At 41.3% G+C, this 19,838-nt stretch overlaps 1 protein-coding gene across 2 annotated transcripts in view; it reads left to right on the top strand.

Annotated features, from left to right (window-relative positions):
• The first annotated feature begins 315 nt into the window (after nt 1-315).
• The window catches only part of ARHGEF12 (Rho guanine nucleotide exchange factor 12), a 78,087-nt gene continuing 58,564 nt past the window's right edge, over nt 316-19,838 (top strand). For both annotated transcript variants that reach the window (XM_009286742.2, XM_009286741.2), the window contains exon 1: nt 316-757. In XM_009286742.2, coding sequence (XP_009285017.1) covers nt 726-757 — 32 coding nt within the window. In that variant the 5' untranslated portion in view covers nt 316-725. The remainder of the gene's footprint in view (nt 758-19,838) is intronic.

Raw genomic sequence — 19,838 nt, 5'->3', positions numbered from 1 at the left:
CCCGCTCCGGCGCTCCCCGCTCCTCCTGCGCGGACGCCGGGGGTTGCCCTCCGCGCTGAAACTCCGGACCGGCGAGGATTGGTCGCTTCGGAAGATTTTCCTTCTCGGCACGCGTAACTTTTCCCCTCTTCCTTGGGGCTAAGGGAGCATCGAGGGGAACAGCTTGTTTTGTTGTGGGGTTTTTTTTTTTTTCGTTTTGTTTTTTGTTGGAGTTTTTCTTGAACATCCCCCACACCCCACTTCCGTGATCTGGATATTCTGGGTGACTGCAAGAAGAGTTTTGCGCGGACGCCGGGGGTTGCCCTCCGCGCTGAAACTCCGGACCGGCGAGGATTGGTCGCTTCGGAAGATTTTCCTTCTCGGCACGCGTAACTTTTCCCCTCTTCCTTGGGGCTAAGGGAGCATCGAGGGGAACAGCTTGTTTTGTTGTGGGTTTTTTTTTTTTTTCGTTTTGTTTTTTGTTGGAGTTTTTCTTGAACATCCCCCACACCCCACTTCCGTGATCTGGATATTCTGGGTGACTGCAAGAAGAGTTTTGGAGTTGTTTGGATTTTTTTTTTTTTTTTTTTCCTGCCCTTGAACTGAATTTGTCCTCTGTGCATGCCTCTTCTGGAGCAAGGCTGGATCCTGAACCTCAGTGCATGTGGGGGGCAAAGCCTCGTTAATATTCCTGCAGTAATAGTAAAATGTAAATTGGATAATACGACTTCTTGCCAAAGGCTCCAATGAGTGGCACACAGTCCACAATCACGGACAGGTCAGTATAAAATGACATTCCTCTTTTTCTTTTTTTTTCTTTTCTTTTCTTCTCTGAAGTCTAGGCTCTTCCCAGAGCTTGTTACTTTGCGTTCTGACTTCAGTGACAGCGTGACAGACGGGATCAGAAAAGCAGGATTAAATCTGAGTTTCTGGGAATTGGTACGTACCTGGGGTGGCTGACTGTCAAGACAACTGGGTTAACTTTGAAGCTGGAGTATTTCAAGTCCATCTGCTTTCAAGCCTGCTAGGCTGACTTTGTAAGAACTAGGGATTGTAATTCAGCTTCCAGCACAGGTTGGTGCTGGGAGGAACACCAAAAGGAACTATTTCTGTGAGAAGTTAAAGCAGAAAAAGTGATAGAGTTTAGGATACAGCTTGAGTCTGAACTCAAAAACCACGTAGAGGACGCACTTGCTTCTTGTAAGGTCAAACGTTGTAGCCGTCCAAAGAGAGGTCACTTCAGGTGAGGGCAGGAAGGGTAGTTCATGAGCAGGAATGTCTGCTGGTGCCTACACTACTTTAGCAGTAATCTGTTCCTTGCTTTAGATACCTGCTCAGGCCTCTGGGCTTCTCTGCAGGTGCTGCCATGTGCATTTCATTAGCAGTCTGGGATTCTCTCACTTGTACTGGGATGCTTCAGAGGCAGGGGAAAAAATGTATTTTCTGTTGTGAGGAAAAAAAAATCAAGTAGGAAACCTCTTATGTGCTTTTGAGACAGAAGTATGGAATGAGTGTCTTCAGGGTTTTTTTTGACAAGAGGAAAAAATACCTTTTTTGACACTTGCAAGCTGAAAAAACTTCTCTTTTATGACATTTTTTATTATATTCTCCTTTATTGTGCATATTTGGTGGTTAAGGTGTGAATGTGTGTGACAAAGGCCTCGCTGCTTGGGCTTTTCATGGCCAATACAAGCACTTCTGGCACAGGAGAGAAACCAGGGCTGGGACAGAGGGATGATGCTTTTGGGTGCCTGAGATCACATTTTAGACTCCAGGTGTGGGCAGGAGGGAGAGTGAGAGTAGGTCTCACTTACACTTAGGCCTTTTCATAACTCCACAGGTCTTAACAGACAGTACAGTGCCTGAGCAGTGCGAAAGGGCTCTAGTACAGCTCAGAACCACATACAGTCTGTGTTTATGACTCTGCTGTTCATAGAGTACCAAGTCTTTGAAATGCATTGTGTAGTATTTTTGTAGTAGCAGAACAGGTGACAAAAGAAAACTCTTTTCTCTTTTGCAGTGCATGTGCATGAGATATTTTTGAGTTGCAGGGTGTTTTTCTTCTGTACCAGACAAGACAGTGACAGTAAAAAGAAGGTGGCATTTCAGTGGCTTTGTGAGAGTTTTGTCACGTGCTTAAGAGCGTGTGTCTTATGGTAGGTTGCAAGATATCAAAAGGAACGACAGGATTTTCATACTTTCAAGAAGCAGTTGAGTGATGCTTGGGAAGGAAAAGCACAAGGACAGGGAATTTAATTTGCTTGTTAGTAAAACAAAATACTTTCCATTACTGAATTGGAACAGCTAAATTGAAAATATAGGGGAGACAAAAAATGTCTCATTTCCTTTTGCTTTCAGTCATGTCAAGAGGATGTTTCTGCTTGGTGTTCCATTAAAGTTCTGGTTCAAAAGACTTAATGTCAGCTAAGGAGCTGTATCCACAGCCCTGGCAGTCCGAGCTTTCTGGCGGCAGCTTTGTGTGATGGTTGGGGGAATGCAGAGAAGCAGGGCCTGGCCTTGCCACTACTCTTCACCTCTGGCCCGAAGGAACCCCAGCTCTGGGGGTGCGAAGGGAATTCAGTCGTCGTGGCCCATTTATTCCCTGGCTGAACTTCAGCAGAGCGCCAGATGTGGTGGTGGTGTGTGTTCTCATCATGTGGACGTCTGCTTACTAGTGTCTGGAGCGAGGCTGCTCCATTCTGTCTACAGCATTGTGCAGGATCTGGAGGGGGGTGTTTTTCGGTCACTCTTGTCCTAGCAGTACGTTGGTGAAAAGCTTGCTTTCCCATTAGGCCCAAGAAGCCTCTGTATTGCCTCTTTAAATCCGACTCTCAAGCTTGGAACGTAAAGCAGGTGAAATATAAATAAACTCGATGCTTCTAGTGTCATTAGATCTGCATGGTATAAATCATATGACATGTTAAATTGTCTCCGTATTTATCAGTGACCTTCCTCGGTGGGATCGAGTTGGGAACCGCCTTAAAACAGAAAAACCCAGCTTGCATCTGTGCCAAATGGTATTATGAATATAATAGGGTAGCATGGGCCTGCATTTTTCTCCACATTAGCTTTACATATTTGCATTTTACATATGTATAGCTGCTTAAATCCCTGTTACAGACAGCAAATATTTCCTTTTGTACCCCTTCAGTTTAAGATGGCAATCATTCTGTGTGTTTTGATAGCTGTTTGACATTTCCCTTGTCCAGGTTGCACTTGTCCCATCCTTTCTGTGTTTTATGTCTTTTATGTTCTTGTTGATGGTGTCATGTATGACATTAAAGTATATGTGAATTAGAAGGAATGTATGAATGTCCATTTCTAGTGCTGTTCTGTAGCCAGTATGATAAATGTTTTTTTCATGAAGCCCCCTCCTTTTTTTTTTTCCTCATAGTGTTTTCTTTTTTTTTTCTTTTAGTGTTTTCTTTTTTTTTTCAAGAAAGTTCAATGGATTTTAGTGTCTGAGACTATGCTGAAATACAGCCATGCCAGTTCACATCTCGCGTGTCTGGGATAATTTTCTCTGTGGACCAAACGTTAACCCAGTTAATTTTGATAATGGTTATGCTTCATCCCTGAGTTGGATTCTGTTATCCAGCTGGCTCACGAAGCAATGTCGTTTTCTTGTGTCTTTTTCCTCCAGTGTCTTAAGACTGGAGGGAAGTGAGTGCCTGCGGGAATGGGGGAATAGCAGGTATTGAACAAAAAGATGTAACAGATGTTAAGACTTCTGAGAGTGTAATGACTGTTCAGCAAAGTTACTGAAGAAGCATCTGACACGCGCTGTTCCCGGTCAGCTACTGAGCGTTTGGAGAAATGTCTAAAGGGTGCTAGCAGAAAAAAGATTATCTTGTAACGCAGTACTTGAGATTTAGAAATACATAAGCAAAAAGTGGTCCAGGATAGCCATGGTGCTCTGTGTGGCTTCTGATGGTATGAGAGAGTCAGAACTTTAAGCAGTGACATTTATTTCCCCTTTCTTTGAGGATGTTCTTTTACTTTGTCAGCTGCTTCTTTTCATTATCCTGTTGCCCAGTGGACCATATCAAACAATTCATCTTCAGCCTTATTGCTCTGCCACTTTATGTTTGTAAACATTCACACCCTCTTAATTTAATCCTCTCTTAGCTATGCTGTATTTGTTTAGAGGCCTCCTAAGGTGGCATTTGTCTTGCTTAACTTAATAAGTCTTTGAGGTAGACATCTCTATCGGAGCTGTTCGTTTAGACTGCCTTTATAGTTAGTGGAAGAAAATAGGCACATCTAGGGGACCATTTCTTATCCTAAAGTAGGTATCTAAAATTACGACAAAATGCCTGCTTGTTTTCATCCCGCTCTGGATTTAGGTGAGACTTGCCATACCTTTTAGCCTGAAAATTTCTGGTTTTTTCTTCCACAGATTCCTGTCTAGTTACTAGTGCCACGTTGGATTTTTGTTGCTGGATGCTGTTTTGGGCTGTCAGTGTGAGGATTTTGGAAGGGGGAGATTGGACTACAGGGACTATCTAAGGCTAGCTTTGGGACCTCACTCTGGGTAGTGGGTGGCTGGGTAGGGTATGTTAGAGGAGGTGTTTTCCTGTTACTTCTGTGAGACTGCGTATGAGCGTGCCTGCATTCGCTCGCTTCAGAGCTCTTCTGGCCCAGACACACTCGGGCAGGCCGGCTGGCTTTGGGCGTTGCTCTGTTCTGCCGTTTGTGGCAGGCGACACATGGCTGAGCGAGATAAGGGTTTTATTCTTTGCAAGGACATACTGGGGCCAGGATGAAATTCGGCCATTTGCAGGCTCTGGTTGGCCACTAAAGGATGACCAGAACTCTGCTGTATCCTGTTATGACATTAAAGAAACATTTGTATGCGATTACTTTTTTTTTTGTCTCATAGTTAACTGTATTTTTCTTCCTGTAACCATTCCAAACACACTGCAGAGTTGAGCAATTGCACGGCTACAGAACTTGCTTTATGTTTCTTTCTGTTTATTAAAGCACAATAAAAGAATGGAGGCTCTTGCTGCTTTTGCAGTACCTTGTTGAGGAACTGGTGACTCTTCCTATGCAGTTGCTTGCAAATGAGTTTTATTTATAACAGTGCTGTAGTTTCTGTTGCTATGATTGGAAAATAGGAGAGGTAGAATTTACACATAATTACCCTTGAGAGGTTTTAGTTGCCGATTTGCTCCTGACTTGGTACTAAAATAGACCCTAATTGTTTCTTATCTGCTTAGATGCACTTTCCCTGTCTTTGGCTGTTTGTAAGTCCCTGTCGTAACTGGGACTTCTTTAACTGTATGGTGGGGAAAAAGGGGTTTATTTTTTCCAGCAGGGTAAGGGTAAGAACTTCATAGAAAGTCACACCTTAGTGTTATTGAGTAGCTAGATGTTATTATCGTGCATTTATTTAATTAGTAGAGTTTGTAAGATCTAATATTTATGGAAAGCTGCAGCACAATGTCTGTTTCTATGGACTAAAAAGCGTAATAGTCATTGAGGCAAGTCTTCTTGTGCTTTCCATTGTTGTGCCTTCACTATGTTTGCAAATTAGTAGTTGACATAGTCTGTTCATAAATTCATTTTCTATTTTGCTTTTATTGAAGCTGTCAGAAGAGAATACTGTCTGTGATATTGGCTAGGAAGCAAATGCTACCAGTTCATGCTGCATAGTTTATTAGGGTTTTTGCTGGAGACAGAAGTTGAGGTGAGCTTGATTTTCTAGTTTTGAGTAGAGCTGTGGGCGTCATGATTATTTGGGTGGAGGCAGGAATGATATTTCATCTGTTAGCCCAATTGTATAATTCTCCTTGTGCACATAACTCCTATTATGGCATTTATTAGTGTTTCAAATGGATAGATTACGAATGGTACTGGGATGTAGGCTACTTCAATTTTAGACTTTTAAAAATCTTGTCCAGATTCACAGGAATTGGGGCACAATATATTCAGCAGCAAAAAAATACTTGCCAGAGCTAATTATGGAAAGCCTGGAGGGTATGTGGGATTGCATGAAAAGTCTGGAGAAATGGTCTGGTGATAATCTGAGCTCTTCAGATACCATTCCTGTCAAAGTGATATCCATAGGGGCCTAGGTAAATATGAAACACATAAACCCTGCTGCAAGATGGAGGGACCTCTTTGACTTTTCCAGCCTGATACGGTCTGTTCTACAGAGAACTCTTAGACTGACTTATCATGGTAGCGTTTGAGTGCTGGTAGCGCGTTGACACAACTAATGACTGTCATGTATGGGTTGTCCTTCTCTGTGTTGTGCCCCTCCCCTTTCTTCCTCTGGAAAATTGTTTGCACATTGGAGTGCTTTAAGATCACTGTTCTGTTTTTTTAATGCCTGCTGTTGTCCTGTTTAGAGATGCCTGAGAAGAAATGTGCATCTTGCCCTTGGAGCAGAAGTTGCTGAGGTCACTGGTGAGCTTTGTGGGTGTTCATTTGTGATCTTCTCAGACCGATCTTTATAAAACTGAATTCTGTATTGATGAGCATGACCCATACAGGAGAAGACTTTCTTGGTCCTTGAGGGTGGCAGCATTGACCACAGTCTTCCTACTGGAAAGTAAAGTAGTCTTCTGGTTACTCTCGGAACTATTCTGTATTACATTGTAAAAGTAGTGATTTAGGCATTGAAGATTATTTGGCAGTCCATCTGAAGGTAGTGTAGAGCATTCATGTATTTGCCTGGGGAAAGCGGTGCAGACACCTGTACCAGTTATTTTACATATTTCATGACTATATCCCAAGATCTTTTGATTATTTCAAGAAGTGGGGTCTCCTAGTGAATTTGTGCCTTAAGCATTTTGTGTGAATCCTGTTCAGTGAGTAGCTTCAGTGCCTGTTTCTGTTTCCCTGCTTTCCCAAGAAGCTTTGGAGTATAATCAACACTATTTTTGACATTAACTGTTTGTTTTCCCATTTTTTCCACAGTGTTTGGGGTAGCACTGTTTGCCTCTCATGGTTACAACCGTCAACCCCCACCCTGGCCAGCCCAGTGCTATAGCTTGTAGTTATGCAAAGTGTCTCAAAGAGGAGCAGTGTTTGCCTTGGTCTGGAGACTGAATTCTCCACTTAAACCTCTAGGTGGTCCTTCTGGGTCACCGGGGAAGTATGTTGGCTGTGCTGCTTGAAAGATAAGCTTAGGCTCTTGCTTTCAAGGCTTTATCCTCCAGGTTTCTCATTGAATACCTCTTCCTTCCCTCTGAAAATTAGCAGGAGGAGACTGATTAATGAATCCCATTCGTATTATCCTTGAGTTTCTAGACTGGGTGATCTGAGATGCTAATAAAAATGCTTCTTGTGGCACCTAAACACTCTCTCTTCTTTCACTCTAGTCCTGATATTTTATCTACTTTTGAGATAACTAGATCTTTCTTCTGTAAGAGATGTCAGTAGCACTAAGAGAAAATAGACTTGAATGCATACTTTCTGGTAGGTGATGCTATGTTCTGTTCTGTGGCCCTGTTCTGGATAATTACTAGGTTTAAAGAATAGAAGTGTTAGTTCATGTCTCAGCTTGATGAAACTAAGGGTCAGGAGCCTGGATATAGATAATGTCTTAAGGTCAGAAGAGAGGGCTCAAAATAAGGACAGGGGAAGCAGTAGCAAAGTAATTAGTAAAATGAAAAGGGATGTAAAACCTGCAGTGTTTGATTAAAAATGTACAAGGGATAAAATACAAGGCAGGATACATACAAAATAGGAACAGCACACTTAGAAAAAGACAGGAAGAAACAAGGTTTACTCATTTTTCTTTTAAAAGAAAACATTTAAAAATAAATATATTAAAAATGACAGGAAAAAGCAGTGTTCTTATGTTTAAAATGTAAGCATAAGTATAAATAGTAAAAACAAAACAAACAGAATTCAGTCTGTGACATTCACAAATCGTCTACTAAACATCACTTACACTTTGTTATTACTCTGCATCCTTTCCTTGACTATTTCCAGTATTGTGTCTGTTTGACTTCTGAGACCAATGGGCAGGAACCCTTTCCTGCATAGTCGCACCATTTAGCAAAGTCTGATGGTAAATAAGAAATGCTGCTGTTTACATTTGTTGGCAAATGCTTAAATATTATCTGTGTGGCTGGCTATTTTAAGCTTTGTTTTGACAACACTGAAACTTCTGGGCTCTGTGATGTCAGTTGGTAAGGTACTTCATTAAATTGCTCTGGCACTGGAAAAGCAAATGAATGGTGTCCTTCCTGAGGCTGAATACTTGAGGTGGAAAAGATCCTAAGGCATAGCACGTGAGTTCCTGTACTTGAAACAATTTGGTTGTAATCTGTCTGGATCATTGTCATGTTAGTTACTTGGATACTGTCAAATGTCCTGCTGAAGATAGGCAGTCCCCCTTGTAGGACTGGCATGCTAACAGTGTGTGCTGTCCTGGAAGTGGCACTTGGGTCTCAGTTCGTTTAAGGGTTCAGAAAAACTAACCCTTTTGTGATCAGGGAACAGGGCTATGTAAAAGATGGACTGAACTGTGTGAATTGAGCAAAAGGGCCTCTTTTGGTCGTTATAAAGAAGTTGCAGCACTGATGCTAGAAACCTAAGGGAGAATCCCCAGGTTATGGGAGTTCTTGGTTGCTCTCAGTTGGCACAAGAAATGTGTATGCAAGGGCAAGACTGAAACTGGTTTCCATCTGCTCCTGAGCTCTTGAAATATGTATTGGAAGTCATATTGGGGGAAATCTTAATTTTATCCAAGTGCTGTTCCTCCTTGAAACTGTGAGTAGCAGCACAACTATTCTTGTGTATGTGAGAAGCTGATCTTGAATTTATTTGCAGACTGTGAATCCTGGTTTGTGGTATCACAAGCAATCATTTTACCAAGAGCTTGGGTGACTTCCGAAGATGAACCAGTAACCTATGAAGAGTTAGATACTCTCTAATGGAGTCCTGAGTGAGCTGTAGGGCTGGAAGGGGGTTGGAAAGCTTAGGTGGGACCTAAATTGACCTGAGCAAGCATTTCCCAGTCTGGAGGAAAAGACCCATCTATTTAATAAAGCGCTAGACTGATCCGAGACAGGTACAGGATTCTGAGTCCACCACTCCCATAAACATACAAGCTTCAACCTGCAGGCTTACCTAAAGTATCTGATGGCTGCTTGAAAGTCTTTTTACCCTGTTATGATAGTGGCTGTTAGTGTAGCTTATTGGCAGCACATCAGACAAGGCGTCTCCTCAGTACTCCTGTGGCACAGAGGCACCATTGCATGCTTCTGTTGCGCCCAGATGCAAAAGAATATTCTGATGAGTAGGGACTGAGATCAAAGCTACCAGAAAAGTGTTGGAAAAAGGGGAAAAGTAGAGAATTGAAGGAGGGAAGCTGTAATGAGCGAGGAGAAAAAGGAAATAGGAAAAAGCTGCAATGTAAGACATGGGAAAGTCAATAGGAAATGAGGGAGAGGGAGAGAAATGGGAGAGGTGGTGGCAGTTGCCAGATAGGAGAGAGGTTTCCTGTCTGCCAGTGCATTCTGCAGGCACACGTCAGCCGTAAAGGGCTAAGACCTGCTGGTGTAAGGCAAAAACCCCTGACAAGCCAGGGCTACAACTGTGTTGAGTTTTCTGTGGAGGACTGAAGATGTGTGTTTGGTGTCTGGGTGTACCTGTCTATTTCTTGAGGAGGCTGTGTGGATACCGTTTGGGGCCAGAAAGCTCTTTCAGCCATTGTAATGCCTTCTAAAATTTTGCTCTGGTTTGAGTGACAGCAAGTCCCATGTGACAGTGTTTGAGCCATGATGATGATAATTCCTGTTCTTTTGTTAAGTGGCTTTTAAAGTTGGTGCTTGCAAGTAAGAAAATAATGAGGTTTTCTGATCTGTGTCCATAGGATATTTCTTTCCACCTTCTGAAAAATTATGATTATGTGATGTCCCAAATTAGGCAGTGACTTCAGCCAAAAGTAAGCTGCTCTTCTCAGATCGTTTCTGGTTTTAAAAGAGTGATTTTTCCCTGCTGCTGCAGACCGCTCTATAGCCATCTAACCTGACTTAGGTAGGCAGCATCATAACAACTTTGAAAAAAATATTCAGGGGGAACTGTAATAGGGAGAAGGGGATGAATGTATATGATGTGAATTCCCTAAATGTAAGGATGGGGGGGGAATGATGGTTTATCAAAAATACTTCTGTGTCAAGGGTAAAAGTTCTTAGCTTAGAGATCTCATAATGATGAACTGCAGCTCTCAGGTTGGCAATTTGTTCTCGCTGTCTGTTGAGAGACACAAAATGATAGGTTGTGGTTTGCCCTGCGTAGTCCCTGCGGTTTCAGTAGCGGAAGTGGTTCATGTGGGTGCAGATCTGATCTTAGCAAACCAACAAGCTCAATCATTTTGGCTGGTGAAGGTGGTATGGGGATACTGCAGAGAGAGCTGTTTGCAATTGTTGTGGGATTTTCTTTGTTGTAAGGATGCGTCAAAGTCTGTAGGGCACTGGTAAAATGAATACCTTTGTTGCAGACTTCTTCTCTACCCTTGAGTTATAATAGAACCTTCAGCAGTAAAAGAAAATATCTTACAATAGTTCAGAAATGGGTACATGATCTAAAAGAACTTTGCTCTGTATCTGGTCTAGTTGCTTCAGTGGCGCGTGCCTTGGTGTATGAGTTTGATAATACTTACTCAGCGGTTGGTAAGTATAATGTCGCCAAGCACTGCGGCCCTCTGAGTAGTATTGAAAGGCCCAAGTTTTACACTCAGATATGTCAGGTCTATGAAGTTATGTAAAATGTTCAGCCCACTCACATTATGGAAATTGTTGTGAGAATAAAGCCCTGTAATACTTGGGGGGGGGGGGGGAAGGCAAGCATACTTTCCTGTGCTTTCCAACGTAGAAAGATGTAGGAATGTTGGTGATAGCTTTAAACGCTGGAGTGTTGTTTACTTTGGATGTTAACCAGTGCAACTTCAGCTGTATGTATTGCATAGCAAACCTTGACCTCCTCTCCCTTTTCCTTTTAGTAGACTTATTATCAGGTTTTGCACTCATCAGTGAGACATTAACTATGTTTTTTTGGTGTCTGCACCTGTTCACCCGTGCTTTTGACTCACCCCTCCGTAGATTGGTTATCTGGCTGTGCTCTGGCCCTAGTAATCCAGACGCGCAGTCCCTGGTTTAGGTCAGAAAAATGCTTCTTTCCTGGTGGTGTGAAACGTGCTTGCCCGGTTGTGAGATACAGTAATGCTGCCTGGCGGGTGCCAGGCAAAGGGGACGAGTCGCTGTGTGTGGATCACGGCTTGTTTTGACAGCACCAGCCTTACTGGAGGAGGCTCTTTCTCTCGGCAGAGCTCCTGGGTCACGTGTAAAGCAGAAGCAGATAATTAAGCTTAGCTGGAAGGGGGAGGAGAGGGAAATAGCCTTGCAACAGGTTTGAGTTTTGGGCAGCCTGCAAATCTAAATGCTCTTGCTGGAATTCAGCCAGATGGAGAGAACCTGCCCCTTTCCTCCTTTTTTTTTTTTGTTAAAATTTTTTTTTTATCATCATGGCTCTGCGGCTACTGGGAGGCAGCTTCACTGAGCCTGCTTACTCACTGCAATGACAAGAACATCACCGTAGCTCAGAGTGTGCTGAAAATTTTGCTCCATCTGTTGCTCTTCATGTACAGAGAAAATGACTCCTTTAGTTCTGTAACATGCATCTTGGAATATTGATCAGTTGTTGGATCAGCAAATGGCTTCAGAAACTTGCTGAAGCTTACTCCACCAAAATAAGTTGGTTCCTCTGCTTTTATTGGGAAGTGGAAATATATTTTCCCAAAAATAAGTGTTCCTTTAGAGTGTATGTAGGGATTCAGGGTTTTTCTTTTTTCTTCTCCCCCCCCCCCGTCTTTTTAAATGAACTGTCCTTTAGGTCAAAACTGCGATTGGCCCCAAAAGAGCATTTCAAGAGCTAGGTAAAAAGGAAAAAAAAAAACAACCAAAGAACATACAAATAATGAGGTGCAGGTTGGGTTTTTTTGTTTGTTTTTAAAAAAAAGATTTGTAATTGGTTGTGAGGATAGGCACAAAGGGACTCTGGACACTTCAAACAAGGACTGTTCTGTTCAGGGACCTTGTTTGTTTAAATCCCCATGTGAAATCTCTTCATCTTCTTCTCAAAGTTGTATTTGGATCTGTTTGCTGTGGTAGTAAATTTGAAATACAGTGATTAGCTGTATGGCAATGAGAAGCCTACTCAAATATCTGGGACCCCAAAATGGAAAGCTTGATTCCTGTGGGATTTTAAGAAATACTTTCTGAGTTGCGCTAAAACTAGTAGCATTCCTGAAGGTGGTCGCATGCTCTGAGAATCCATGGGCACTGCATCCTCCCTTTGTCTCTGTTACCTCTCCAGCTGTGTGCGCACTGGATATAGATGTCAGGCTGCATGAATCTGGCACAGAAATAACAGATCTGTGGGGCAGCCCTTTGTCAGTGACAAATACTTTGGCTGTCACCGTGGCCCCAGGATGTGTTTCTCAATGGCAGTCAACCCAATTCAGTTGCATGATAATGTGCAGGAAGAAATGCCCAGCAGCAAATGAATTTTGTCTTGTAAGATTGTGAACCGCCTCTGCTCTCCCCCTCCTCTCTCTTTTCCATCACGTGGAGATGTTTGCTTTAGATTAAAGCACTTCTGTTGGCATCCTGGTGGTTTCCATGCTGCAGTGGGTCTGATTACATATATTCCATTTCAGAACCCCGAGCAGAAAATACCTTGGGAGAAATTGCCTTACTGCGGGCTGTTCACAAATTTAAAGAAAACTGTATTTCCCTTACTGATTTAATGCACTGAGTACTGATGTTTTGCTGGTGACAAGTACTTAATTTTTATGTTTGCAAGTTTCTTGCATATGTGGTAACTTGAATAATCTCAGTTACTTAAACTCAGCTGTTGGTTATGGTGATAACACAACATTTTGTTTAATCCTGTGAGGATGTTTGACTGTGGACAACTGCTGATGGGTAGTGAACGTGTTCAGTTAATACAGTACAGCGGAAATTGGAGAGGGAGGTCTGTATATTGGCATTTGGAGCATGCTTTGATACAACATTGAGGGAGTTGTGGTTTCTTGCAAGCATGGATGACTCTCAGATCTAGCTGATAAGAACAAGTATATTAAAGTTTCTGTAGGTAAGCTGCATGCATGCTCTGCTTAAATGGAAATGATGATACTTAATTTTGTATGTTTGGTGATCAAATGTTATCTGAAAAGCAGCTGCAATTACTGTGTTAAAATTTGCCTGGTTTTAGCACTATTGCCTCTCCAGAGGCTAAAGCAGGAAGCGTCTCGTGAGGCTGCAGCAGTACTCAGCTTGTGAGCAAATACTAAACAATTCAGATGAATCAGCTACCAGGCCCCACTAAAGTGCTGGCCTGCCTCTTTGAGGAAATACACCATCATAATTACACTGGTATAACTAGCTACGTGAACGCTCTTGCTTTGGAATTTCAAAGTAAGAGGCAGATGCACTGTTGTAGTTACAATGGTAAAGCTTTTTGGCAAGATCTAAAACCTTCTTTTTCTCCCTGCCCATCTCCTGACCCCTTGCATGGCTTCGGTGGTGTGCTTTAGGCACGATGATTGCTGTGAAGGGGGAGATGGAGAGCCCTGGAAAAGACTGTTAATTGTGCATTGGCCTGAGGGCAAAGGAGAAATTGTCAATAGGACAGACTCCAAAATAAAATTAATTCTAGGGGAGATAACTCAAACTGGTATTTGGCTCATAGACAATGTCTGGACACACTGTGAACTCGAAATACCAGTGGTTGTATGTTTCTTGTCGCACTGAAGCGATGAGAGAACGAAAGTATGTTCTAGTGCATTAAAGAAATGGATTTCTGCATTTTCAGAGGCTGGGGCTATGCATACAGGTATTGCTACCTTGCCTTTTGTTCGTTTTTTTTTTTTTTCCCCCCCCCTGCTTATAGAATTTGGGAGTGTAAGGCTACAGATACGGAATACAGTAATGATAAAGCCAGTGCTGACTTGCTTATGGGGTCAACATTTTGATGCAGTTCATGTCCTTTAATATTTTTATATGTATTGTACTGTAAAGCTGGGGCAGGATGAAGTCTATGATGAGTTGAGAACGCCCTGCAAAATGCTTTGGAAAGAATAAGTCAAGCTCCCCCCCCCCGCACCCCCCTCCCCCTGGTTCTCAATACGTAGTAAGCAGTTGGTAGAGTTTATTAGGCCTGAAAGTATTTATTGCTGAAAATTTCCAGCTCTAGAGTGTACCATAACTAGGTATTGAGTGCTAAAACTGTTACTGGTCTTGTGTTTTTATGTCTTTGAATTATGACACAATTTTAGCAACTATGTTCAGCAGTTTGCTATGAATGATGTAGATTTTGTCTTAGAGAACGGAGTATCCCTGTTCTCATTTTTCTCTCTTTTCAAATTGTCAACTATACAATAATTACTTGTCTCTCTCTTTAGTTTCGTATGCTGTTTTGGCATTGATTCACGTTTGAAACTAGTGACTGGCATAAATATCGTATTTTGGAGCTGTTTTGGGGGGCTGCTTTTTTTTTTTTTCATAGGCTTACTGGAATTGGTTGAACTTAATTCAATGACAGGATAAGCAAAAATTTGTTTAGATAGGCTGTTCTGAAATGTTTAATGCCTTCTAAAATTGTTCATGGTAGAAGATCAAGGAAGGAAACAGTATGACCTTTTAAATGAAGCTCCATATATCCTATTTTCCTATGCCAGAAGTCAGCCCAGACAGTGAGAGACTGAAAGAATTAGGGTTCTCTTTCATAGAGGATCTTTCACTTTTTGCTTTTACAGATAGGGTGTTTTTTTTTTTTATTGTGTCACAGATTTAGCAAACTTTTTACAGCTGTCTCTTAATCTGTTTCCATATTTGTACCAGAACTCTCTTATTTTAATTACTGTCTGTAGAAAGTTGTCTGGTAGCATGTGTGTCATAGTAGAAAACGGTGGGTCCTTCTGTGATTTTTTTCTTTGGTTAGCAGATTCTTTACTTCAGTAATATCTATTAATAGTAAATGCTTGCAGTTAACAATTGTGATTAAAGTTTTAATGACTTCAGTGTTTTCTTTTTTGAAGATGATTTTTTTAAGCACTGCATTTTGCTTAGGGTTGATGCAGCCATGCATTAAAATCAGACAGATGTGGTTCAGTCTTGTAATGATTGACTCTGTAAAGTAGGTTGCCAGTCTAATCCTAACTTGTGCTGATATGTGCTTTTTAGTCAGCTGGCTGGAGCCCGGAAGGTGGGTTTTGTTCAGAGCAGAGCTAGAGGATTTGTATGGTGAATCATTCAGTGAGGTGCATAATAAATTGGGTTGTATCTCAAGCAATAGAGAGCTGTTTTATTTTTTTATCCTCTACCCCGCTTTTGTGTTTTCCTGCCCTGCCCAGTTTATCAATTTCTTTCATGTTTAAATCATCCTTGCTTTTTTCTTTGTGGGTAGTACTCCTCTTGTTTCTTTTATGCCAGGTTTTGATTTGAATTTTGCCTGGCATTCTACAGATGTTGTCCCTTGAGTTTCACATAGTGACTGCTGAAGCTGTGTCCACTAATGTACTTATAAAGCTGGAGGTATTTCTTAGGGTGTTCTCATCTGATGGTATCTAGGATCCTAAAAGCATTTGGTTAACTCTCATGTAGCATAATGCTCTGAAACCCGAAAGCTTGCAGGTCTTTTGGCTTACTTGCATGTGCATTGCTAGCACTCAGTTTAACTTTCCTTCCCAAGTGTGTTGTATATGCCAAGTGTCTGTGACTTGGTTTCTGTACCTCACAGGGTGCCATGCAGACTTCTCTCACTAGTCTTTTAAAAAAGGAATTATGGTACTGATTTAAGATAGAATGGCTGAGTAGTAGTCAAATAATCTGGATAGCATTTCTACTTCAGCAATTGTTGGTCTACTTTTTTACTGCAAAAATAATTTCCTGTGTCTGTACCTCAGTTTCCTATTTTTCAAACTAGGTTCCAGTAATTTAAGGCATGTTTCTAAGGAGCTGAAATAATGAAGGGTTTGTATATGTGAAGCAGTGGTTTTGTAAAATTACTACTTTATCTGACACAAGCGCTCCTTAAATTGTCTACTCTGACTTGCAGAAATTCCGAAGAGGAAGCTTCTGTATCTTTAACTTCCCCGGCCTATTATGTAATGCAACATACTTCGGATACTCAAATGAAATAACAACTCATTTGTTCATCAAGTGTCTTCTGTTTTCCATAAAGCATGTCCAAAGTAGCCAAACAGAAGATTTCTTAGTCATACGCTGCTTGTGAGTCGTTGATATTTCAGGCCAATAGAAGTTTATGGAAGAACACGATCTGTGCTGTGAAGGCAGAGAGGGTGAACTTACCCACCCCGCGTGCGTCAAGTCTGCGCAGTTCTGCACGTGGCAGAAAGGAATCGTCTGTAGGCGATGGAACAAGTGTGTGGGTAACAGCTGCAGGTTGGGCAACGTTTGTGTGCTGCTGCTGTCAGAAACTGTATCGAAGGATCAATATCGGTTCTGTAAAGACAGAAGGTCAAAGACCAAGATGTGTCTAAAGCAAAAATAAAATGTACGTGACTTGAAAATAAGGCAGCATAGGCATAGAGGAAAAAAAAAGGTGTAGTTTGTAGTTCTCTTGGTGACAAGAAAGAAGTGCCATTGTGAATGAAGTATGAGAGTTCTGACCTTTTTCTTTTTATTTGGGGGGGGGGGGGGGAATACATTCGCCATACTTTAGTAAAGTGAAGTGCAATGCCTCTGACATCTTTGTGACTTCTTGGTGGGTATCTACATTTTAAATACTGGCCCACTATTTTTGTACTTGAAAACACTCAGATGTTTCTCAGATGTGTCTAAAAGATGCAGGTCATCTAGTGCACTCTGTGTTCTTGCTATATCTTGCTGAAAGATGTCAGATGTCTTGCATATCTTCTTGTCTATACTTTTATATTTACACACTCTTGTTCAAAAAAACCCAACATGGTAACCTTTTGCTAGTTGCTGTTTATTTGAGATGTGCGGGGTGGATTTTGTTGCTTTATATAAAAGATAGGAGAAATAAACATCCTGAGCACGTAAATGAAAGGGAGAGAATGAGGGTCAGTGCTCATAACATACGGCTTTATAAAGTATTTAGACACACTAATGGGGGAACTGGACAGCCTTTCTGCCTATCATTTATAATTTTAGGGGCTAAGGAAGTGCGTTGGCAAGCTTTTTGTATATTCATGTGATGTGTTATAATGTTAGGGATTCATTGATTAAGAATGCATGTATCCATCTATCCCATATCCTGGTAGTATCTGAACTAAATCCTTTTTGGAGAATAGATTTCTTCATCTGTGCCTCTTTGAACTTCCCAAAAATTGTGAGCAAGGTTCGGCCTCTTCAGCTAAGCTGCAAACAGGATGCTTAGCGCTCAGTGTGGTGAGGCCTTAGGTTTTGTTGTTTCCAGCAGTGGTAGTGATCAGATGTGGAGCTCTTCTTGCTGCTCCGTGGATTTTTTTTCACAGGGGTGTGGACTCCGTTCCTTGGGGACCACTTTGCTTCCGCTGTATGGAGCTCTGGGAAGCTGTTCTTTTCCCATGCCTGGCTCCTTATTGGGGTAAAGGTCTGTGAATTCTGCATAAATATTTACCATATCCCAGCCTGAGCAGCTGAGAGCTGCTAATACTGTTATTGAACAAGAAGAGCAACTTACATTGCTTGCTTGCCGAGTGTATGGTTTGTATATGGGCAAGAAGTGAAGCATTCCTTAATCAATAGAGAGTGTAAGGGAGGCAGTAGGGACCAAAATTGTGGTTACTTGACAAAGAATGATGAAACAAAGAGACTTGAAAATTCTGGAAAATGAAACCTGAAATATACAGGCTTGTAACTTGTAGTGAGATATTTTAGAAGCACTTATTTAACTTAATTGTCTTATGTTTTATTACACTTTTTCTAAAAGGACACAGAAATCTGGCTAAATGAAGAGTTATCTAATTATTCTTTTACCATCTTTCCTATGTTCTTGGGAGAGATTTCTTTTTTTAATGATACGGAAAGTGACATCTCTTTTCCGTGTTTTCTTTCCTTATCCTTCTTTCCTGCTGTTGTCCAGGACTGTAGAAATCCCTGTAGATTTAAAATAGTGATACTAAATATATGGTCCTTAGCTATATCTTAGCTGTCTCTAATTTCTTCTGAAAACCTGGTTGCACCAAACTCTTTCTCGCTTTTTTTGGTCAAAGATTCCTCCCCCCCCCCAAATTGTTTTCTTCTCGTGTCCTGTGGCTGAGAGAGTACCGAGGGAAGGAAATCTGGGAAATCAGAGTAGGAAGCAAGATATAAGCTTCCATTCCTGAATCTTTCTTGTTTTTACACTGTTTCCTGGCAGCTGCATTGGTTTCTACTTGAAAGGAATGCATTGTGTTGCTTTTACCCAAAAGCTGTAGATAAAATATAAATAAAAATTAATACTGTAAAATTATAAGTTTATTATGTGCGTAAGCAAAAAACTGCAGCCATCAGTTAAGTCTTACATGACTGGTCTGTGTAGTTCTGCGGTGATCATACTGGCTAATAATCCTGTTAAAAATCAGTTATTCATAAGCCCTTCCCCATTGTAAGTAAGGAAGAGAACTTTGTCTCAAGTCGTGATGCCTGCCACCTTTGTGATATTTTGAGTCTGGACATACATAATAGGCTTCAAAAGGTGGTTGGTGCTTTAGAAAGCAATGTTCTTTCGGAAATTCAGTATTTCAGGAAAGCAGCAATCTACAGGACTGGCCCTGTTTACTTACAGCAATCCCTTCCGTATTGTTTTTACAGTGTAAAAGAAACGGTAGAGCAAGAAATGAAGAAATTCAATGTTGGGCTCAAGAGTTTGTTCTCGTAATAGTTTTCCAAAAGTGTTGTTGCTGTGCCCTGTGCTTAAATCCTTTTTCTACTTGATACTTTTCCTGATAGACTGAAATTTCATTTGGATTCTTCAAAGTGTTTTTGACTTTGTTGTAATGAAGAGAAGGCTGCAGTATCTATTTCTGAAGCTTCTAAGATTGTTTCATGGTACAAATGCATTTCTTTTCCCAAGCATTGATATCAGTAACAGTTTTTACGTTTAAGGGGATTGAAAATGTCCCTTCTGAGGTAAAGGCCTAACACAGCCTTGAAGCGTATTCCTGTTGTATTCCTCCATTTGTTCACAGACCTGAATGGTTTCAAATTAAATATTTTACATGCAAATTTCAAAAAGTAAGCACTCTGCTCAGAGGAATTTGAGTTTTGCAAGGACATAGTAAGTGATACTCTACAATGTTGTACATATTTGTTCTTATGATTGTAAAGCAATTTACAAATCTTAAACTTGTGGTATTTCCCTGCAGTAGGGTAATAAGCGGTTTTATTGAAGGGTAAACTGAGGCGTGCAGCTAGGGAATGTGAATTTCTGTGGAGGGGAGCAGATCTGGTTCTGATCATCTGTTCCAAGCTCCGCTTGTTGGAGTGCGTTGTTTGGACTGCTGCAGTCAGTAAGGGTACTCTGCGCAATGAAGGAAATGGGAAACAACAGTGTTTTAAGCAAAATGTAGTTTAGTAAAGTAAGGCATATTGGCCTGCTAACATTGTTTCATCTATGTTTCACTTGATTATGAGGAGCATTAGGGAGAAGAATTAGGAAATACTTGATTTTAAAATGTAATCCAGGTTTAAAAATATCTCTGTTTTGACACCCTCTTTATGCTTTAGCAGTGGCTGTTTGGTGCACGTGATTCTCACTCAGGCATGAATAAACTGGATATGAAGCTCTGCTCTGGGATTTGCAACGACTTTTCCCTTGCTTCCTTAACTCTGTGATTTCGTGTTTGCTTAAAAAAACCATACTGTTCGTGTCTTCCCCCCCCCCCCCCC

Source organism: Aptenodytes forsteri, unplaced genomic scaffold (assembly GCF_000699145.1).
Source record: "Aptenodytes forsteri isolate BGI_AS27 unplaced genomic scaffold, ASM69914v1 Scaffold760, whole genome shotgun sequence".
NCBI lineage: Eukaryota > Metazoa > Chordata > Aves > Sphenisciformes > Spheniscidae > Aptenodytes > Aptenodytes forsteri.
Note: the sequence above shows the minus strand (reverse complement) of the source record. Positions and strands in the feature narration are given on the sequence as shown.